The 24613-nt window shown below is 36.9% G+C and overlaps 1 protein-coding gene across 1 annotated transcript in view; it reads left to right on the top strand.

Moving 5' to 3' along the window:
• The window catches only part of LOC146000602 (venom allergen 3 homolog), a 30120-nt gene extending 7343 nt beyond the window's left edge, over nucleotides 1-22777 (top strand). The window contains exons 2-5 of the mRNA XM_083138357.1: nucleotides 11134-11215; nucleotides 13073-13202; nucleotides 21170-21372; nucleotides 22023-22777. Of these exons, the coding sequence (XP_082994483.1) occupies nucleotides 11134-11215; nucleotides 13073-13202; nucleotides 21170-21372; nucleotides 22023-22054 (447 nt within the window). The 3' untranslated portion in view covers nucleotides 22055-22777. The remainder of the gene's footprint in view (nucleotides 1-11133; nucleotides 11216-13072; nucleotides 13203-21169; nucleotides 21373-22022) is intronic.
• Nucleotides 22778-24613: the final 1836 nt, after the last annotated feature.

Here is a 24613-nt window from a genome sequence, read left to right as displayed (position 1 = left end):
GGATGAAACATGGTTGTACCACTACGATCCTGAAACGAAACAACAGTCAATGGAGTGGCGGCACTCAGGTTCCCCTTGTCCCAAGAAGTTCAAGAGGCAGAAGTCGGCTGGGAAAGTGTTTGCAACATTCTTCTGGGATAAGGATGGAGTCGTACTCACAGACTACCTGCCCAAGGGTCAGACATTTAACGTAGAGTATTACTCTGCATTACTCACAAAATTGAAAGACAAATTGAAAGTGCAACGCCGCGGAAAAATGAAAAAAGGAATTCTGTTTCTGCAGGACAATGCCCCTGTCCATCGAGCACTGCAAACACAACTGACATTGCATGATCTAGGGTTTCAATGTCTAGATCATCCCCCTTATTCCCCAGATCTAGCTCCGTCAGACTATTTCCTATTCCCCAAACGCAAACAACACTTGAAAGGACGCCATTTTGGATCTGATAAGGAGGTGATTAGTACTACGGAACAGTGTTGTGTGGAACAGCCTTCAGAATTGTTTTTCACTGGTCTGCAAAAAATGGAGCACCGTGCAAAGAAGTGTATTGAACTTCGGGGGGAGTATGTAGAATAACTGTAAAATTTCATCATTCCACGTGCACTCCTTCTGGGTTGGGCTACGAACTTTTCAGCACCCCCTCGTACCTCAGCGATTATTTTTATAACTTTGTCAGAGGGTGTTCGGAAAACTGTACTTAAACCTATATATTAAGAGATTTTTTGAAAATAGAGATGGTACTGAGACAAGAAAAGTCTCAAATTTGGAGAAGAGACTGAAATAAATCTCTGCAATATCAAAACGAGACGATACTTGATGTCTGAGACGATACTTGATGTCTGAGACGATCTCGTTCGAAACTTTGGTATCACATTTGAAGAATTTACTTAAAATAAATTTAAATTAGTGTGTCTTTTTCAGACATACAAAACGTATATCTTGTTCATATTCCAAATAAGTCGTTTATTTTGTTTATTGTAATTGAAAAGTTAATCCATTAGTGACAATTGCGAGCTTGTGCTGCCCGGTTTCATCAATTCAGGATAAAATGTATCGCAGCGTCGAACAAAATATAAAGCAGAAAAACGTTATTAAGAAAAGATTTTGCTTTAATGACATATATACGTTGTGAAAGTTTGAGTGGTGATATATTTGTCTCATCTCGATACCATTCCTAGTTGAAATGGATCAGCGATATTTCCTAGACATTAAAACAGGGTGCGATTTGTGATTTTTATCAGAAGGGGAGGATTTACCTATGAATTAGATATGCTTAGAATTGGACATAAATTTCTAAAAATCTAATTTTGATATTGAATGCAACACAAACATAACACCATTTCAAGTTAAATTCTAAAGCCAAACTGTAAGAAAATTACATTATTCAGTTGAATGCACGAAATTAATGAGACACTGCAGGTTCGATGATTTGCCATTTGGCTTGTCAAGAACACTGTAATGCTTATGACTTGATCCATTTTGTTGCAAAGTTTTCTGCATTAAAAAAACACTGGGAGTCTACAAGTATTGAAAAAAAAGCAGGTGTAAAACTTCTAAATAATTTCTCTAATCAGTTACGGTAAAGTTCATGGCACTGACCCCGCTTTCACACTCAGCTGTAGATATTGCTACAATTTGGATTGGATTCACAAGGTCTTTGAGTGAGGTGGGAATGTGTATTGAATTTTCCTTGTAGATGTGAATATCTTCGACTGGTGATGCATACATGCTTTCGCTTACATTAAAGTTCACCTTTTTATATAAACGAGGAATTAACATGTCACCATAAAACACACGTATGTATCTGCATTTAATACGGCCACACCCGAAATGAAACCTAGCTTTTCAAACCGGCTCTTCATATTGTCCACCAACCATTGAAAGAAATTATTTCGAGCATATGGTTTTCCTCTAACTAGCCTGCTCTGAGATATGAAGGATTTCGGTTTAGCACATTCAATGATAGTACTTTCAGTGTTTGAAGAGCATCATAAGGTACAGCTAATTACATTACAAATAATTATTATGTCGTTGGATCTCTTGCGAGTTGATCGGGAATCATGTCGATTCAGTATATTTTTTTAAAAAAAGGCAACACAACTCTATAGCTGTCAACAAGCGTTCGAAAAGTGCTGTTAACATACGTCAAAGATTTCTTATTTGATAGAAAAATACTTGTAACACACCTTCTAGAAGTCTGAGAAAATACCGAATACATGGCTTCTAAAGGGCACTGTATACGGTACATATCTGCCATAAATTAGTTTAATGATATTTTATATATAGCTATGGGGCTCTAAAATGAATTCAACTGAAGTGGAATTCTGTAAGTACGATATATTTAAAAATATGATTTTCATATTCAGTGGGTAGGAAATGATTATTCCTGATTTGGAATGAATCAAGTTAGGAGGGGGAATGTTCCTCACTCCATAGCAACCTGCATTAAAATTAATACATGTAGCTTTGCTCGCAATTTTCATATTACAAACTCCTGATTTTCCATCCCATTAAATTCAAAATGAGCTCAGAATAAGCTCCAGAACTTTATATGTTTTGGAGTTTTTATCTGGTCTTGAAACCGTTTTTAAAATAGTCATAAATTGTAAAAAGTATAAAATAATAAATAAATACAAATTTATTTAGGCAAATATTGCATTAAGAACTCTATATTCGCGTCTAAAATGGAATTTCGCATGGTCCACATTTTACATAAGTATACATATATGTGTGAAGTACACACGCTTCTACAAAACGAAATCCACTGTTTTCGTTCATTTTTATCTCTCGGAAATCTAAAATACCTAACAGCTCCTCCTTTAGTCTTACTGTTGTAATTATTACATCCGAACACAGCACAAGCCATTTTGAAGAAAACTATCAGTAAAGAAAGAAACGTCTATTTGTTAGCGAGAGACGAAGATTCGCTTCCAGATGTAGCGGGCGATATCTCGAATTGCTCGCCAGTTGACGTCACAGCAGCCCCGGGGAAACTCCGGCTATGCGCATGAGCCTACCATGTCTCTTAGTATCATGGGTGAGAAGTATCTGACAATGCTTCGTGAAGTGATTGTCCCTGCCATCCAAGTGTCCACACAGGACTATATGTTCGACAATACTTACATGAAACCTTTCCACAACGATGGATTGGAAGTCGAGGTATGATCGAATGGCCTGCAAGATCTCCTGATCTATCATCCCTGGATTACTTTCTATGGGGGCACATGAAGGAAAAAGTGTATCGCACCAAACCACACTCCCTGAATGATCTACGGAATCGTATTGTCAAGGAAACAAGAGGACTTTCTAGGATATGTTGCTGCAACGTGCACTTTGCAGTTTTTACGATCGGTTGGCATATTGACAGACAGTCGGCAGGAAGCAGTTTGAGCACTTGCTTTAAGGCATTCTGTAAGTCAATGTCATGTTTTCTTGTTCATGCTCTCTGTAATTTGCAGTGTACGGTTACCCACAGTAATACAGTAAAAATTCTTTCAGACAAATCTCATTTTTTGCAGTCAAACGTAGCACACCCTATCTCTTCCACGAATGGCGACAGATCCAAAATGAGTTCGGATTGTCGTTTGTTGGACGATTCTAGTCTAAATTGATGTGTCATACATATCCAATATGACGAAATCCAATATGGCTGCTATGATGGCTACACCCCCATTCAATGCAGTTTCCACACCAATACCCACTTGTCTCGTTATTATTGTCCTGTCCCCATACTTTTGACTAACCCTGTATGTATATATCTGTGTGTATGTCGCATCTTTATTTCTCCTTCTATATCTGTTCCTCACTTTTTTCTCTTCTCTTTCCTGCCCCCACTCTCTCTCTCTCTCTCTATCTCTCTCTCTCTCTCTGTGGCTCCTCAATTCTCATCCTTTCTCTCAATCTCCACCTCTGCTTCTTTCATCTTTTTTTCCATCTCCCTTGAAACACTTCTTTCTTAGGATGTCAATCAAGGACATATTTAGAGTGGGGGTCGAGGGGGCCAGGAAGTCGGACCCATCCCTCGAAAAACTTAGTGCAGAAAAAGATAATGAAAATAATTAAATAATAAAACAACTAAAATTTAATAATGAAAATATAGCCTACTTGCTGATTAATCGAGCTTTATTTCTTTCCGCCATGCCGGCCCACATGGCGGAGAAGTTAACACATCGCGGTAAGAGGCCAGGTGTCCCAGGTTCGAATCCTGGATTGTGTATTGGTGTTTGTGAGTGTCCATTCATCAATTTCATAATATCATCACTCATACTCATCTTCGAAATTAGCCAACAGTGGCACAAAAAGCGAAGTAAAATATAGGAAATTAATTATTTCCGCCAAACTTATTGCAAGGCAAGGATTATATTGGGATCATACGATTTTGAATTTTGAATGGCAGTACGAAAGAAGATTTAAGAAAGATTTATTACTACTTATAACGTAACATTCATAAAATATCACGAGAACCTTTATTTTTCGTCAACTGGATATAACATATGTTTTTCACATGCAATAAATATTCAATTCTTTTATCTATTTGACATTAATTTCCTTGCTAGGGCACTTGTTTCTTTATAAGTTTTGCCGACCTTTTTCATTTAATAAAAATATGATATTAATTAATTTGAATAGGTTAATTAATACTATTCTATTTAATTTAATATAATTATTTTAGTTTAAACATTACTATTGTTATTGTTATTATCATCATCATTATTTTGAGACACTTGATTTGCCCATCTGCCCCCCCCCCCCCAACATATTTCTAGATGCTTGCCTGATGTCAATATCTAACTTAATGATTTTGACCTCGCCTTTGGAAATCTTTCTGCGGCGTCCATCTTGAGGACAATTCTATTTCAAACAATTGATAAGATTTTGAAAAATCTTTAAGCATGATGAAGACAGGGGAACGAATTGCCTTGTTTCCAGGACAAGCAAACCATGAAACATGCCGCAACCAGGCCCTGACATCGATAATACCCGGCCGCGATTCAGTAACAAATACAAAAAAATACACACTTTGCAGATAAATGTTTGGAGTGTCATTATGGTAAGTGTTTCGTCCAGACGTTCATATCCTTCTGTCGCTTTCCCTGTTCAGCTGACAGAAGTGATGATTTACAATGCACAAATACAGGGTGGCGCACGAAAAACCGAACCCTGCCACGAGCAGATACAAAAAAGAAATAAAATAAATAAAACAAATAGAAAATGCAAAGGTCTACACTCTCATCTTTCTTTCCTTCTCTGAGAGAAAGAAGGAAGGAAAGGAAGAGAGAAAGGAAGAAGAAAGAAGGAAAGAGAGAAAAAGGAAAGAAGCTTCTTTTCTTCTTTTTCTTTCCTTCTTTCTCTTTTCCTTCTTTCTCTTTTCCTTCTTTCTCTCTTTCCTTCTTTCTTTTCTTTCTTTCAGAGAGAGGAGAGAGAGAGACAAAGAGAAAGAAGGAAAGAAAGAGAAAAAGAAGACAGAGATGAGAGAGAGGGAAAAGAGGAGAGACAAAAAAGGAAAGGGCACCCCTAGGGGGGGAAGGGGGGTCTGTCTCTCTCTCTCTCTCTCTCTCTCTCTCTCAAGAAAAGAGAAGGGATTCTACCTTTCTTTCTAAGGAAAGAAAGAAGGAAAAAAGAAGGAAAGAAAGAAGGGAAGAGAGAAAGAAGAGGAGAGAAGAAGGAAGGAGAAGGGTGAGGAAAGAGAAAGAAGGAAAGAAAGAAAAACTCTCCTCCTTTCTTTCTTTCCTTCCTTCTTTCTTTCTTTCCTAGACTGAAAAAGAAAAAGGAGAGAGAGAGAGGGTGTGAAGAAAGAAGGAGAAAATTAAGGAGAGAAGAGAAAGAGAAAGAGACAGAGAGGGGGAAGCAAGTAGGAGAGAAGGAAAGAGAGAAGAGAGAGAGAAAGAGAGAGAGAGAGGAAAGAAAGAGAGAAGGAAAGAAAGAGAAGGAAAGAGAACTTCCTTCTCTCTCTTTTTTCTTTCCTTCTTTCTTTCTATCCTGAGAGAAAGAAAGAAAAAGATAAAAAGAAGGAAATAAAGAGAGAACAAGGAAAGAAAGAAAGAAGAAGGAGAAAAGGAAAGATAGAGAGAGAGAGAGAAAGAGAGAGAGAAGAAAGAAAGAAGGAGAGAGGAACTTCCTTGTTTCCTTCTTTCTCTCTATGAAAGAAAGAAAGAGAGAAAGAAACCTACCTCTCTCTCTCTCTCTCTATCTATCTTTCCTTCTCTCCTTCTTCTTTCTTTCTTTCCTTGTTCTCTCTTTATTTCCTTCTTTCCATCTTCTTATTTCTTTCCTTCTCTCCTTCTTCTTTTTCTTTCTTTCCTTCAGAGAGAGAGAGAGAGAGAGAGAGAAGAAAGAAAAAGAAAGAAAACCTTCTTTCCTTCTTTCTTCTTTCCTCTCGTTCCTTCTTTCTTTCTTTCCTTCCTTCTCTCCTTTCTTTCTTTACTTCTTTCTCTCTTTCCAAACGAAGGAAAGAGAGAAGAAGGAAAGAGAGAAAAAGCAAGAAAGAAAGAAGGAAAGAAAGATAATTCTTCTTCCTTCTGTTCTCCTCTTTTGGAGAGAAGGAAAGAAAGAAAGAAGGAAAGAGAGAAAGAAAATGGAAAGAAAGAAAGAAAAAAGAAAGACTCTCTCTCTCTCTCTCTTTTTCTTCTCCCTCCTTCTTCTCTACTCTTTCTCTCAAGAAAAAAGGAAAGAAGCAAGGAAAGAAACACACTCTCTGCTACTCTCTCTCTCAGAGAAGGAAAGATAGAAGCCTTCTTTCTTTTTTCTCTGTCTCTCTATCTCTATCTCCTTTCTTTCTTCCTTCATTCTTTTCTCTTTCTCTCTCTTTCTTCTCTCTCTCTTTTGTATCTATCTTCTTTCTATCTTTTATTTCATTCTCTCTCTTTCTCCTCTCTCTCTTTCTTTCTTTCCTTCTTTCTTTCTTTCTTAAGGAGAGAGAGAGAGAGAGAAAAAAGGAAAGAAAGAAGGAAAAAGGTCTCTCTCTCTCTCTCTCTCTCTCTCTCTCTCTCTCTCTCTCTCTCTCTCTCTTTGTTTCATTCTTTCGTTCCTTCTTTCCGTTTCTTTCTATCTGAGAGTGAGAGAGAGAGAGAGATGAGATTCTTTCTCTTCCTCTTTTTCTTTCTCTTCTTTCTTTCTCTCTCTCCCTTTTTTCTCTCTCTAGAAAGAAAGAAAGAAGGAAAGAAGGAAATAAAAGGGAGAGAGGGGGTGGGAAAGTGAGAGAAAGATAGGAAGAAAGAAAGGATTAGAGAAGGAAGAAAGGAGAGAGAGAGAGAGAGAGGGAGAAGGCATTCTCTCCTTCTTTCTTTCTTTCCTTCGAGAAAGAAAGAAGAAGAAGAGAGAGAGTGAGAGGTATCTCTCTCTCTCTCTCTCTCTCTCTCCTCTTCCAAAGAAAGAAAGAAGAAGGAAAGAACCTCTCTCTAGAAAGAAAAGAAAGAAGGAAAGAAGGAAAGAGAAAAAGAAGAAAAGAAAAAGAAGAAAAGAAGCTTCTTTCCTTTTTTCTCTTTCCTTCCTTCTTCTTCCTTTCTCTCTTCCTTTCCTTCCTTCTTTCTCTCAGAGAAGGAAAGAAAGATGAGAGTGCAGACCTTTGCATTTCTTATTTGTTTTATTTATTTTATTTATTTTTTGTATCTGCTCGTGGCAGGGTTCGGTTTTTCGTGCGCCACCCGTTATTTTCTGAATATAACTTATCTGAAACCAAGATAATTTAAACCAAATTAACAATATAGTTATCAATTTTTCAAGTGTAATAAATAATACATGTACCATACCATTTCGCAATTAGAATTCATTAGAATCCTTTCTTGTTCAAAAGGCAACATGCCAGTGAAAACCAGTACTTCACAAATTAATTTAATGATGTTAGCATTAGGAAACTACAAGATATTGTTAGAGCCAGTAGTGACAGCTAATTTAAACCTTAATTTTATATTTGTCAACAACTTTTGTCATGATGGAGCTATAACTCTTCATAATTATGCCATAATTTATTTTTTCACATTTCAGGGATACGTATTAAGTAAGGTATAGCGTTTAAAATATTACAGTGATATCAGTAAATTTGTTGGCATTGGGGACTTAGAAAAAAAAAGCACTGGGTCACAGTCTCACGAAGGTTAAGAACCACTGAAAAAAACGATAATTTCGTGTTAGTTCTAAGTAGAGCCAGGAGATGTCAGCAGCTATCAGTGACAGAGTCCTCTGGTGGCAGCAGAGCTAATTTGATGGCTAAAAGCCGCAGTGGCGGTCCCTCCATGGAACAGAGGGAACAGGCTGTTTCCTCCTACTTATCACCCATTTTAGCTATTTACATTATCTATATTAACATAATAAGAACACTTCTTTCTCCTAAAATCATCATTTCCAAAAGTGACGCTGAAGAAAATCTTTCCGACCACGCGCGAAGGTAAACGATCCCCACGGTCCCACGGAAGCTGAGCTCCTATCTGTTCCCTCCGAGAGACATAGCGGATTCGCTTTTTTTTCGAGTTTTTTTCTATGTGCTGAAGTTTAATTGTGTCGTGGTGATATTTGTTTTGAGTGTATCTAGGTAGTAAGTCCATAATTTCCTAATCTCGTTACCAACTAGCGTCTGACATTCATAACAAACTGGAAAAATCTTCTACAGTCTAAGATCCTACTAAATACCGCGAAATAGCTTCTGAGGGAACAGCTCCAGCCCACCTGTTCCACAGCCCCAAGACAAGAAAGCGCGAGTGTTGTTTGATCGACCGGTTGAAGACTCTAGTTCATCGAACTTTGCAGAAAAGACAGCAAACCAACACCTATCCTAACTGAATTAAAAACTAAAACGAAATCGTACACAAGTCATTTTCAAACGAGTTACTTCAACTCTGTAAAATTATTAACTGGATATTCTTCCAGTGGCAAATTATATTGTTGTCCTCATTTGTTCCTGAGAAGGGAGTTTGGAACAGTTCTGGTTTTGTCACGTTAACAACTACAAATCTAGCGTAAGTCATGAAAAAAATCGGCCATCTATATGCCATTATTGCATTGAGGACTTTTGAATTACAAGAATACTCAACTATATGAAAAAGAAAAAGTCAACTTAATCTAGGAATAAAGGGATGAAACAGGTTTCGACAAAACATTGTTTTTTTTTCCTCTGATCACTCATAAATTGCTTTTATTAAATTTTTCTTTGTTGCGCATCAACAATTTTGGTTATAATGTTTTCTTTATATCGTATCATTCTACTGAATGAAACCTACCACTCCCACAATAAATCAATGGGTGATGCAGCTTATTCATCATTCATCCTCATAAATGATAAGAGCACTTGTCATTAAGATGACAAGTCTAAATGCTTGGCTGCGAAAGGTAAACTGAAATAAAATCTCTAAGCAACTAGAAAAGACAATGGTCACTCATTCGGTTTTATGAACCTTCCAACCTGAATCACGCATGTTGGTTGGATAAATACCTGTCTATCTGAAGAGTGATAATGATGAATTTACAAAGTCGTAGGATACGATTTATCTAAACTCTCTTTGGACTTCGTTGCTTGTTGACCAGCGACACTCTGACCTCTCCTCTCAAGTCCTCTCTCTCGACATCCTCTCTCTCGCAAATCCAAATCAAAAGTCAGTCCTCTCTCAGCCTGTCTACCTTCTAAAAACCCAGGCCATGGAGCTCTTCCTCCATGCCGAATCCGGAGTTTTCCACCTGTTTAATTCAAACAGCTGACCACCTATTTTCCTGATGAAACTCTTGTTTCCTCAACACATCAGGAAGTTTTGCTTAACGCTTAACTGTGCAATATTGAAATACCACAGAGGATAGACGACTGGTGTAAACAAGTGAATGCCCTGGTCAATATGAAGCTTCCAGAGAAGGTTTAAATAAAATACGATCTTATAGATTAATACGATATGATATCACATTTGCTTTAAAATTATTATTGTCATATAATTTTAACGTGCCTCATGTATGTCACTTCTAACAATTTGTAATATATGTATTGTATATTTATTTTGGTTCGTTTCAATAAGGGTTGACTTTTACTTGGTCTACTGTATTATATTAAGAAACCCAAGAGGGGGGGGGGGGGGTTTTGCAGGTGACGTGTTCCTCGGCCTGATTTAGCACCGCACGTCACTGGCTAAAAGAACCTACAACGATATATGCGCAACATGTTATATTTTTTAAAAAAATAAGAATCGGTAGCTTTTCTGCCACTTTTGGCAAATCTCGACCATGAGATGATTAGACGATTAGTTTGAATTGATGAAGAGCCAAAAACAACACCCATGCCCCTGTGATGTTTTCATTGTCAGGGGCTACTCAAGATAAAATTTTCACCTGGGCGAGATGGACTTTTGGCGCCTCCCTCTCCCCCAATTTCTACCCTGCTTTTCCTCTAAGTTTCTAATCTGATCTCCTTATTTTCCACCACCTCTCAATGAAAAACATGACCATATTATATATTTTGGTTTTAACGAGGATAAATAATATTCTTATTTTTTTAAATACCTTAAGTGTTACTGTTATAGAACACGTTTATTTTAGTTATGTATTTATATAACATAATGATACATAATGAGAATGATATCAAAATAACAGTAATCTTCTAGCTAAATTGTTACATGATTTTGCACTATACTTTAATATGTTATGCAGCAATAACTTGAATTATTTTTTGTCTACACAAATTCAACTCTTTTTAAAACAAATAGAAGCTACTCGGGGGAGCGCCAATTCCGGGGCGTCCCCCTGCTACTCAAGAGGGCGGCCCAGTTTGGCGCCCTCCCAGGTAGTCGCCCGGCCCTTAAGCCGCCCCTGTTCGTTGTGGTGTGTCTGATATTTACCGACATTAAAAGCATAGGCGGAGTTTTGTCGTCTATGTGATAGGAAAACACACATGTTAATAGTACTAGGATTCCTCCTCTATGTATCTCTTACACTACTAGAGACCTATCGGTTAAGTGTGTTGCGACAAAGCTATTGGGAATCGCTGATTTAATCTAGAATATTTTCCCTTCATTTCAAAGAACTAACTTGGTTATATTAAGTTTCAAGTTTTCCTTGTTCCGCTTTTTTGTCTGGTATTCTAACCATGCATTTCATAATTTTTTTGCCATTTTGTTTTCATGGTACTTTTGTAATTACATTTCATTTATGTGCTGTTACAGTATTGGGACGATGATCTTGCAGAAGTGGCTCAACGATGGGCTGATCAGTGTACATTTGGGCACGATGCTTGTAGAGATGATGGTAAGTTTAGTTACAATTGTTCTCGACGTAATGACTATCAAAATTTGATTAGTTAAGGCTGGATACAGAGCAATACTGATTCACTTATTGTCAGGCTTTGTGCACACTTGATTAAGAAGAATGAACAACACATATCCAAACTGTCTGGAAACACCGAAAAATTTAAAAAATCACGCACATTAACCCTTTTTTAAGTGTAAAAATGCTCTTTTTTACGTCCTTTGCAATGTCCGTTCCAGTAGCTAAAAAAAGACATTCTTTACTAATACTTTATGTTCGAGATCAACAACACAGATGATTCAATCAATTCCAAGTTAGAAACATTATCAAACAAGAGTGACATCTACATAAAAAGATTCAGTTCAGAGATTAAATAGTAAATAGTAAATAATTAAACAACATACGAAAATAGCTACAGCATGACTGTTTAGAGGTGTAACAATGCTTCCGTGGTTACCATGTTTGTTGTTGGCAACGGAAACTGCTGTTGCTAGGGAACTTAAAGAAAGGTGATTTTCACCTCGAAAACTAAGGTAAGTAAGTGATACTTGAATTTTCTTATTTCAAAAATCTGAGCCATATAATTTATTAGAGGCATGGTAGGTGAATAAAGGAAAATAATTATTTCTCAATTATTTTTAAAATAGAAAAAAAATGACAAAGTAAATATTGATTTTCTAATTTTGTGTCCCAATATGGCGGACGCCCACTTGGTTTCCACTAAGCCTAACCTGTTTCTATCATGACCATTTGCACCCAGCCTATCTCCTTTACATTTTATAGGGGGGTTAAGTGACTTTTTTAATCACCCTGCACTATGGATCTTTCCACGGAATGTGTACAGTGTGATCCATGAGTATTACCGTGCAATTTGCCCATGACCATTTTTATTAATTTTCTCTCTTACATCCTATGTGTTTTTAAGCGATAGATTTTTATGTTTGCTGGACCCGTAGGCAGGCAGAGGACAGGGGGGCCTCAGCTCCCCCTGGACCTGCCGTCAGCACCCCCTGGCACTGCCTTCAGCCCCCTTGGCATTAGGTAAAACTATTTGTTTGCAGTGAAGAGTGAAAATTCAGATAGCTCACAACTTGAAGGATAAATCCACAGATCATGAACAGTAGCTATTACATTCCCTCATCTTCTTTATTAGCTGAAGTCTAAGTAGCTGCAAATATTTAGAAGACTATCTAGACTTTGTAAACTCTTTCATAAAGGGGCGGGGGCTTCTTTATCTGCACCTTCACTTTTCCTGTTCCGACCTCCCGTTTAGACAGAAATCTGTGACTTTGATGTCATCATGCAAATTCCCTTCGCATCTGCATCAAAGGTCAACATCTCTCAAGTTTTGGGAACGAAGGGGAATGTACTGCAGGCAATGTGATTGAATATTGTGCGTTTTCTTGTGTGTGATATACATATCTGTATCATCTAAAGTAGTATTCAGTGACCAGTGTGTAAGGGATAATTTCAGTATCAGTTAATTAACGCTTCAAGAGATGGTTTCAAAGATGTAGAAAAATGTAGTATCTGTATGATATTTATAAATTTTATATAAGTTAATGACCCCCCCCCCACACACACACAATCTTCGTTTAATACTGTTAAATGTTTATAAAATGAGCTTGGTTTATAAAGCCCCCCCTGATAATCCGTGAGCCCCCTCTGGAGATCAATTGTAGCTACGGGTCTGTGCAGAAGTTGTCATCAGCTTGATCTGAGTCTTCTTTTAATTCTTGAAGCTCCTATTGGGTCAAATAAAGTGCACGAACATGGTGATGGACAATTTGCACGGCAATACTCATCGATCCCACTGTATCTGCTACTATTTATAAATCCATTTCTTGTTTATTTCAGTGAGGTTCCCCGTTGGTCAGAACGTTTATCAAGAATCAGGCACCTTTCTGATAGTGAACTGGACCGCTGCCGTCCAGAGTTGGTACGACGAGGTTGATTTGGTCAATTTCACTGACGTCAGCTCTTTTACGTGAGTTCAGATGTAACAGTGTAAAATTATAAAGTATTTACCTAGTAATTCCAAGTTGTAGAAGAATTTCAGATTTTTCAAAGGGGCGTTTCGCATTATTATACCCATAAGTGGATTACTTAACTCTATTTTTTTTATTTTACGTCGCTTTTATGACACTTTTGCTTAATCGCCAGGATAAGGATAAATGGTGATTAGATGAAATTGATGAATGGATGAAGAACCATCAGGCCCGTAGCCAGGAATTCTTAGTAGGGGGGGGGGCGAAGTCAATCTTAGAGGGGGCAAATTTTTAATATATTGTGTTGCATTGACAGATATAGCAAGGTACAGAGAGGCACTTGCCCCCCTCCTCCAAAAGTAATAAGTAACAGAAAAGGGATGTTATCTTGAAACTCCAACGAACAATAAAAGTTCAAGCAACATCAAATAACAATATTTCGATTATAACCTTTCGGACTACCAAAGAATACAAAGATAAAGTTTAACATAAATAGGCTAATCGGGACTGTATCTACTTTATATTTACAGGTCAATAATGTTAACAGATGATTAATATGTACCAACAGCTTTGGGTTTCTCTGCAGAACTGATTAAGGAAGTCATTTATAAATCGTGCTTCATAATGTCTCCCACTAGTTTCCAGTATGCAAGATTTTTACGCACAAAGGAATCTAACGAAAATCCAACAACACCATTGTGTTGTGTTATGCAAGAAAAATCGAATTAATTAAATAATAATGGTTACATATTATCTAGACTTTGATGAATTGTGTAAAAAATTGTAATACATTTTTTGTAGGCCTACTTGCTAAAACATTAAAACATGGGTCTCTTACTCCACCACGGATGCTATTTGCTTCAAATGAAAGACTCTTGCATCACTACAGACAATGTTTGCCTACTGGTTACGTTAACCATTTTGCAAAATATTGTGTTGTTGAAATACATGTGTTTGACACCCGACAAACAAATAGGAATCCCTTGATTGATCAATGACTTCTTGGATTACAGTGTCATCATTAATATTTCATATCAAGTTTTATAGAGGGAAATTTTGTATCCTCTTTACATTATGAAAAATACCTTCCTTAATGACTATGGTACGAAACCGAACGATATGAGGCCTCCTTCGCCTTACCCCATTTCCACGGCACGAGGTCTCTGTGCCGATTATTATCGCCACCACTTTTTGAGCAGAAGCGTGCAAACCTCAAACATCAGTTTCTTTAATGCTGATACTGATTTCTGCCAGTCACAGAATGGCTTAAGATAGATTCAATAAAATTAGGAGAATCCACTCCTTAGCAGAAAAGTTGACATAATAATTTGTCAAAAAATTAGGTTGTGCCTGAGGTACTTTAACAGACAACGTCTACAACAGACACAACGTAAATAGAATATAATTTGAGATATTTTCAATCATACGTAGGGCCTCCCCGATGGCGCAGTGGTAGCATCGTTGCCTTGTAATCAAGGGGTCCCGGGTTCGATACACGGTGGAGGTACAAAGTGGTTCGGATATCACTTTAAAACTGTAGGTCCAGTCCCGATTAGCCTTACTGTGCATAAAGTGGACTTAAAACACCAATTCAATCAATCAATCGTATTTATTTCACTGCAGCTTTTTCCTACTGTCATTTTCTTGAACCTACATTCATAGGGTGCCGCCTGATAACACAGACAACTTTCACAGTGTGTACAGGACATCAAGGCAAGCAACTCTTCTCAGTCACTATTTACTTGTCTAATTCTACTTTCGATGTTACAAGCAATCGAAATATGGCATCTTCTGTTCTTAATGTATGCAATCCCATTGATAGCTTCGCAGTTGCAAATGGAAACGATATCATGCAAACAGTAAGGGTTAAAACTTAAATTTTCTTTTATAAAATGGATATCATAACACACACCTATGTTGCTTATCATATTTGATGCGTTTGCATAGAGAAATGATTCATAAGATTTGAAATTGATATTTATACTCCATAAGATGCTTAGTGTAACTATTATCAAACTACAAATGTTATCGCTTTCTAACCGAAATAATAAATGTGAAACACTATCACATTATCATCAGGTTTGATAATAATTTGAGCCAGTAAGCTGTCCTACATCTTTCACTAGCCGACCTCCATGTTGGGATGGTTACATACACACTACGAAGCCAGGGGTTCCAGGTTCGAGCCTGGGCATGAGTGTTCTTTGTGAGCAGAGGCGAAACCACAAATTTTTATCTGGAGAGGGGGTGAAGTACCAGGACAAACGTGCCAATAATAATAATAGTAATATAGTTGTGGTAGTGGTAGTAATAATAGTAGCATTAAAATACGTTATTATCGTCGTAAATCATGCAATAGGGGGTAGAAGTTAGTCAGTGCTAAAGCATTTGTGTTTGAACAAATTATTTGAAATATTATTCCAACACGTTCAATTTCATATTAGCTAGTAACGGAAAACAAGCACGCAAACTGTATTTTTCAATGACAGAATATGCATGACGGACATTATTCTTTTTGTACATATGACACGTACAGTATAACTTCCATGTACACTTCATTCAGATCGTTTTGGCTCCCAAGGCTGACTTCCGCTGCCCCCTAGCTATGGCTCTGAACTTGGACTATATGAACAGTAGATATTGCGATTGCGAGCAAAGCGAGCAAGAAAATTTTACGAAATGTACTTTTATTTGTATAAAATTTGAAATCGAAGGTGCAATTGCCCTTCTGTGCCCCCTGCAAGTGCCCTTAGCCGTCTGGAAGAAAAGTGCAAGCAAGACTTGAAAATTAATTCCATCTCGAGTATCCCTTTGTCCTGCTGTTCTTAGATTCTGCTAGTCATGTTTCTTTACTTCAACGTTTGCCCCCCTAGATTGGACTTCCGTCCAAGATTGGGGGGACAATGCCCCTGCCCCCTGTGGTTGCAACACTGTTTGTAAGTGTCTCTTCATCAATTTCACGTCATCACTCATTGTCACAATTAGCTGGATGTGGCAGAAAAGCAACGCTAAGTAACAAAAATCAAATATCCACTCCCTCTCTCTATCACATGCATCGCTATTACCAAAAGGTAGACTTGGGAAACAAAAAATTATGCAGTTTAAATCTTATGGCAACACATCCAAGAAATACAGTCAAACACATTAGGCACCTTTAATACAAGACTACTCAAATAGTCACAACTGTTCTATATACTGAAAATTGCGAAATCATTTCCCGAAGTCTGAAACTGGAAGGGAATTCTTTCTTTCCAATCCTGATACGACATTATACGGAATCCACCTTCATAAATCACAAAATCAATAAATGTTTTTGTTATGTTGCTAGAGTAATACAGAATATAATTGTAAAGATTAGTGAGAATTCCAGGTAGGAATATGTTCTGTATTTTTCACAGGGGGGCTAGGCAGGCTCTCAGGGGGGCAGTTGCCCCCCTGCCCCCCTCTAGCTACGGGCCTGAGAACCATGTCTTAACCAAGACTTGAATCAGGAACCTCCAGTGCCGAGATCTGAGTTGAAAACTCTGGTATCCAAATCTTCTTCCACAGAGGAGGCAGTGTTAATAATCCCATTGTTTTCATTTTGTGTCATAGGTTGTGTTCCCTTATCTTATATTCACTCGATAACAATAATAGGGTAATTGCTCAAAAATCTACTCCATCATAATCAAACAAAATATTGTCAAATTACCTCTTATAATTGTAGAGTCATATCTCTGTGAAATTTATTGATGGCTGTAGTTGTAGATTAAGCACAAGAGACATTAAATATTTTGTAGGTACTTGGAAAAATTATCATTACTATAATCCATCTTTTTAATTCTGAATTCAGAAAAGGTGTTTATCTCTATCGAAAAGAAAATATGACATAAAGAGAATAAAAACGAACACATGCACTGTTTTGAGTATTGTTACTTACTGTTTCAGTTTGCTTGTAAATTTATAATAATAATCTTTTGTAGTAGTTTCTACGGAGGGGGACGCTTATTTACGTCTATTTCGAATACACTCTACCTAGTGTCTAGAGAAGAAACTGAAATATCTTACAGCGCATCTTACGCCTTGTGTCAACTTTTACACTTACCTTTATTGGTATTACTGACACATATTTACTTTTAACAAACTACAACTGTCTCAAGCAATCTTCTTGAGGAAAGATGGCAAAGGAAGGCAAGTCTGATGTTGGGCTCAGGACAGGTAGTTTTTTTATTCTTATTATTCTGTACAGCGAAGAAGAGAAGAAAGTAAGATAAAAATATAATGGGAAGGTCAAAACCAGCCTGTGCTCAGCCGAACATTAGAAATAATTGACATTGCAACATCTTTGTTATCTCACGTGATGAAAATGAAATTGTGAGGAACAAATATATTTACTTGAATTCTTTCTAGGTCGAACCTGAACCCAGCCGACCCTCCAACTAAAACAACCACTGAAGCTACTCCTACAAATTTTAAATTGAGGCCTCCGCGAAGGTGCAGTGGTAGCATCGCCGCCTTGTAATCAAGGGTTCCCGGGTTCGATACCCGGTGGAGGCACATAGTGGTTCGGATCCCACTTTAAACTGTAGGTCCAGTCAGAATTAGCCTTACTGAGCATATAGCGGACTCAAAACACCAACTCAATCAATCAATCAACAAATTTTAAATTGTGCGCTGTTACGCATTAGCTACATATTTATTACTGGCTACAGCAGCTACAAGTACAGATAGAATTATTCCAATTTAAAGAGGGTGTTTGGTGGGTTGTGTAGCGTATCATCTGAGCCGCCTGACTTAACTCAGTCAATTAACATGAACTTCTGCTATGTACAGGGTCCGGCAGAATGATCTCCCCTTTTTGAAAGAAGAGGAACTTTGATCCTATTCCAAATTTTATTTTACCATCACACAGAACAATGTTTGCCATTTAGTCATAACTTTCTTTTAAAGATTATGTAGTATAAATGTTTGCGCCCGCACAAGGAAACCTCATCCTGAAGTTACGCATTGCTCGCGCAGTCATTGTCGCTGGTCGTGCTGCGATCGCATTGCAAATGACATCCTTCAATTCCTCAATTGTGTGTTGCCTATATTTAAAGACTTCAGCTTTCAGGTCTTGCCAAAGAAAGGAATCACAAGAGGATAAGTCTGGTATACAAGTCGGCTGTCACCATGTAATGAGATGGGCACAGTCACCACTTTTAAAATAGGTTTCCAACACAAACGCACGATGTTCAACAGTCCACGCCATGATGGCAACTAAAATGGCTTGTCCTGTGCTGCTCAGAAATATAGACTCTATCGTGTACTCTCTAGTTGTTAATGTGCTTGTGTGGTTTTACAATGGTGTGGTGAAATGATAAACAAAGCAACAACATGTCAAGTATTTACGGTGACCGGATTGTCTGAAACGAAAAGCAGTACATCTATGGATCCGTACGGGGGATATTGCAGCTATAACTTAAAGAGCATAGGGTCAAGTGCAACCCCCCCCCCCCTTTGGCAAAGAAATAGTCATGCTGCTTACATGTGTCATGAAATATAACACAATTATCTATAATCTCTTTTCTTCTTGTTTGATCTTTGTTATTTACCGTTGTATTTTCTGTCACTACTGGCTAATGGCAACATTGAATGTGAGTGATGACATGATTAAATTCATGAATGGACACTCACATGACCAGGCCAGGATTCCTGGCGTCCTAGCATTCAACCACTTTGCCACTGAGATCTTCCCTCCTTATGGGCGCTATTCACCGGATGTTTACATTTCTGTGCTTCCTTGGCGGGCGGAGACTGCACTTCCGGTTTTGAAAAGCATACATTGAATTCGAAGGTGTAAAGGCAGTGTCTTCGGAAAAGGCGACAATATTTGTGTGGCTTTTGGTTTCAACATGAGATAGGGAACAAATAATTGTTCTCATGTATCTATGCATTGTTTTCAGACAGACCCGATACAGAAAAATCAGTGGATTTAGGCAGTAAAGCGAAAAGATTGGACACAAACACGAGGGAGTAGACGAGACTCTGCGGTCGGCACTTCATCAAATCAAATGAAAATATTTTACGTGTTTCGAAAATTATAATTGTCTAACGCACATGTGTTGATTAAATTTAAAAGTTGGAACTATTTATAATCATATTATAATACATTTGCCTTTCGGTTGTTGATAAGCGCTCTCTCCATGGGCGTCGATAAGTAAGTCGACCCTTCCTCCCTCGCCCCTGGAAATTGGCATCCTTCATTTCAAGTTGCAAAAATGCACGAAGTTTGTTATTTTTATTGTTAATAACAGAAATAAAGTTCACTTCATTAGAATTCGAACAGAATAAAATGTGCATTAGATAAAAAAAAATAGTGAAAAATGCAGGAACCAGGTTATATTTTCACATTCTACCATTTAATCCAAAAAATAAATGGTTCCACAGTTTTCAGAATTCGAAAAATTATAAATTTAGATGAGGTCACACAATATAAACTTTGTGAGTATTCTTTTCTAACTTCTAAAGTCCTTTCTTGAACGACACTTGCAAAATTTAATAACAAAATACAATAACTGTGCATTTCAGTATAGTAACTATGAAATGTAAAAGTATTAATGGAAAATACTTGTGCTGGATATTCACTCGCCTCGTGGATCGAATAACATAATAATAATAGACAACAATAAAAATAAAATTTATTTAATTAGGTATATATTATTCGTGTATAACAATAATTTAACCGTAGTAATTATTATTATTTCTTTTACTGTTGTGATCGAAGAATTTCAATGTTTATAATTAATGTAAGCTTCATTTCAATCTGGAGAAGTCTCTTCCAAAACGAAGCTGATGGTAGAAGATCAACATTGCCTTGGAAAATATTAGTATTGTCCCTTATATCTGCATCCAAAAGATATGGGAAATTGCCAATCTTTTCTAGGTACCTTTATTTCTCAACATCACTCAAAAATTTCAAGTGATCCATTTTGTTTCCGATCTTTTATAAGAAAATAAGCTCGGTTACGATCTGTATTCCACTTGTTTACATTGGAAAATTCTCTAACCAGATGTTCTTTCCCCGCCATCAATAATCGAATTGTCTGAACGATATTTTTTTACTCAGGAATAACCCCATATATTTCTCTTTTAATTTCTCTCTTTTTCGTTCCTCGTTTAGCTTATATTTTTAATTTTACAGATTAACCTTCCTATCTCTCTTATTCTTACTGTTTATTTGTATATCGTTTCTTACCATAAAACATCCACGCATTGTAAAATAATATTAAAATAATAATCGATACTGAGAATACATTTATCTTGCGGCAGCTGTAGTAATCATCTCATCAATGCATCAAACACGCAAATCCCCAGAATTGGGCTATTTTCAATTTCCAAAGCGCCCCTGCATGTACTTTTAGCCATCACTCGGTACCTGGCATATCAAATTATGAACAGACTGCATGCAATATCTGCTTCTAAGCAATAATAGAAGCTTTACAGTAAGACGAAGGTCACGAGCGTAGCGATCGCGAAAATATTTAGATCTACAAATATTTCTTTGCAAACTAACAATACTAAATTAATCTAAAAGACACTAATAGTTTTACAGAGGTAAACAGTTCGTGTGGATGTTTTGTAGGACATTTCGCAGGACGCTGTTGATAAATAGGACATATTTCTTTCTTTGGAGTGTCATTGCAGACCGCAGGACATGACCCTAAAAAAAAGAACTGTCCTGCAAAAAGCAAGACGTCTGATCACCCTACAAGTATTATATAAATAAGTGAAAGAGAATCATATGATGTTCATTAACTTCTATAGAGACTCACGAGTGTCTTTTGAGGAACCAAGATTCTCCGCCATCAACATGCGAGAAACCTGCCTTATACTATACGATATACTTTCGTACTTTCGCTTTACTCTAAATCAGGACGTGTGAAATTTGAACATTTAACAGTTTGAACGATTTATCTTTATATATCCTTGTTGTCCTTCTTTACAGAGTAAAAGGCATCGGCCACTATACACAGGTTGTGTGGGCGGAGACCTCGCTCGTGGGTTGCGGGAGGCGAGAGTACTACAACAGTCACATTTACGTCTGCAACTATGGCCCTGCAGGAAACTACCTACGAGAGGGATTCTACATGCAAGGCGCTCCATGTTTCAATTGTCCTAACGAAACCGGATGCGTCAACTCTTTATGTGGTAAGTTCGGTAAATGAACCAATGTTTGTTTATATATCGTCATTTTACGCCACTTTTGGTTAATCGCGACGATGAGGACGAATGATGATTAGATAAAATTAATGAATGGAGATTCACAAAGAATTCCTATGGCCAGGCCGTGAACTTAAATGGCGAAATCTAAGGTAAACCACTCAACGCCCTCGGTCACGGAACAGGCGGATGAAGCAATGAGAAACCATCCTGCGTGGCCGAGTGGTTAGTGTAGCGCGCTACAAAACAAGTGTCTCAGGATAAACGTAAGATATAACAACGGATTGAGAGTCTGGCTTCCAGGCAAGCTAAACTATCGTCCACTCCACCATCTTAACATTTTCAACAGTTGTTTTCTTCAAAAAATATTATTTGTGGTAAGAAAAAGTAGGTAAAATCAAAATATTTAACACTGTAAATCTAAAATTTTGAATTAAATTTACACTATTGCCCGCTAAAAGCTCTTTCAAATTTTATATTTCGTCTGTAATTTCAAGTTATTTTAAAACACACAATAATTTTAATAACCAGTTAAAATTTAATTAACCACCACTGCATAATTTTGTACAATTCCTCATGCTATATTATGAACATATTTATGTTTGTGTAATTAGTGAATAATATTTCTATCATTACAGCACGAATTGGAGACCGTCTATATTACGACTAACTGAATTAAAGTCCAACGATGGCAATAGGTTTATGTCCGAGAAGACACTTGAATATTTGAAGAAAAACCGAGAGAACACATGCTACCATGTAACTACATAAATAATTATTGTATCTATGCATTAATCTGCCAACGCTGCTCTCTTAAAGAAAACAATAAGTTACTGTTTCTTAGCAACCTGCAACTGATTTTCTTTGATAATAGTCACACGAGAAAGACAATATCCATAAAATACACAAACGCCATTAAAATAATTTACCACTTTTATAACTACAAACTGAGATAAAGATGGAATTGTAAAGTTGTGTAAGTAAATAATTTCCCATATTTTTAGTCAGTGGTGTTTTCAAGAACTTCCTAAGGGGCTGATATGAAAGGGTCTGTGATTATGTATTCTTTCTTAAGTGGTCTGTGCTATAACTTAACACATTTTTGTGATTTGGCGTTCAATTAGTTTTAAGTAAACTGGGCTGAAGGAAAAGAGATTATAAGCCCACACTCTGAAAAATAACAGATCAGATACAAAGCATTTCTTTGAATCTTCTTTTACAAGAAATTTTCTTGGCAACAAAGTTTCTAATATAATGCTTCGTAAACTACTCCGTTATTATTAGAGTGCATGAGCCCCTAGGCAAGCCACTGATTGTAGTTTAGTATTGTACAAAGCTGATGTAAATATAGAAAATATGTACTGATTTCATAAATTGGTTTCTTTTCGAATATCAAAACATGAATCAATAAAAATCAATTTAAAAATAGTATTCTCTCTCGTTTTTACCACCGTACCTGTAACATACTCTATAATATTACTTCTAAAAATTATTTTTAACTGAATTCTTTGGAAGTATTGAATTGCTTAGAATGCTGGAGAAGTAACAATTACTTCTTAAGTAAATTTTACTAACTCTTGTATTGTTATAGTTATACCTCTCAAAATGTTATCTTTTGTCTCTGAAAATGAGAGTGGTATAATTCTCGAAATTCCGGAAGCATTGAAGAAACACACTTGGTCCATATCCTAGAGAATCGCTTAAATTTCAGTGTAATCACTGATATAAATCATTTCACAAACGACCCATTAAATCTAAACCACATGTTTAGCCTCTTCAATGCATGGTTAGAATCCACCATTCTATTCACAATGCATGAATCAAACCCATGCTGTAAGAGGTATGGGCTATCTGAGTCAAAATAAGGAAAGCATGTTTTGTTCATCTGTTCTGCACCTGGCGGATGGAAAGGGATCAACTCTGATAAGGATTCTGTAGAACTCTGTTGATATCGATTTTTCCGTTTAGATTGTTTGTTGGTTACTACTGTTGGCGACTCCATGTTAGCACAGTAAAGCACAATAACACAGTGCGTTCCTAGTACTGTTATAACACCATGATGTCCATTGGCTATACATCTAGGGGATCTAAATATTTTGTTGTCGACATACCGTATTGGCTGCTCCCTTTCTAATGTTCCCTGGATTTATATCCAATCAAGCATGTTCGGGATGCTCTAGGGAGACATATTACCTCAAACTAGCCCATTGCCGTTAAAAGCAATCACACGCCATATTGAGGAGATTTTTTTTCTCTTTACAATATTTATGTTTAATTAAAACTATGGCCAGTGTCAGTGATATGTCAGTGACGACGGCAACCGCTAACGCCCGATATGTTTCAGCCCATGTCTCTTTACGCTGGTTTTTCTGACCCTAGGGTCTCTATCTCCAACTGTTCAGTGTTGAATTAACTATTTCTTGTTTCCTTTTTGCACGCTTTTACTGAAACATACTTTATAATACGTAAACAAACTTCTGATTACGATTGCTTGTCAAACGCATGTTATTAATAACATTCACCACAGTGCTGTCTCTGATGTTTCTGAATTATCCTTGATTTTTTGCAAATGCAATAACCGAAAATGTAAATTGTTATTCATGTATGTGCAGTGACATGTTCTAAAACATTTTTCATACATTCTAAATCGCGAAATAATGTGAATTTGGCATAAAATGAGAATTCTTGCCTTCTCCGCGAATGTCAACCTATTTTGTGCTTCAAAATAGAAAATACCGCGAAAATTCAACACTTCTCGTGTAGGCTTTAAAAAAAATGAAATGTACCATATTTATGCATGCGTAACATGCACATTTTCCAAATTAAAAGAAAAACTTATGGTGGTTTTTCATGGAATAATTCCAGCAGCTAGATGAAACCACATGTAAATGGATGTTTCCCATGAATTTTCACTTTCTATCTCACCATTTTCATTTCCGAGCAAACCGTGGGGTATTTGTCGTACGAGAAATAGGGAATAAATTCCTCAAGAATAGTTTCCAACGTAGGAATCACGAACAGGAGTAGAACACGTAACTAAAAAATTAAATTACTATTTTAAAACCACAATGAAGGTATAATTTCAGGTAGATTTGACAGAAAAGTGTGTTAAATAAAAACGCGAATCTTTTGAATAATAACAACATTTTTTAAAAAACAAATAATAAGACTATAAACTCGAGATCTTCATCTATGGGTCTCTGTGGCAAGGAATACTCAGAATTTTGTT

The sequence above is a fragment of the Lepisma saccharinum genome, chromosome 16 (assembly GCF_977018435.1).
Source record: "Lepisma saccharinum chromosome 16, izLepSacc3.1, whole genome shotgun sequence".
Classification (NCBI taxonomy): domain Eukaryota; kingdom Metazoa; phylum Arthropoda; class Insecta; order Zygentoma; family Lepismatidae; genus Lepisma; species Lepisma saccharinum.
The sequence above is the reverse complement of the archived record's forward strand: the minus strand, read 5'-3'. Positions and strand labels throughout refer to the sequence as shown.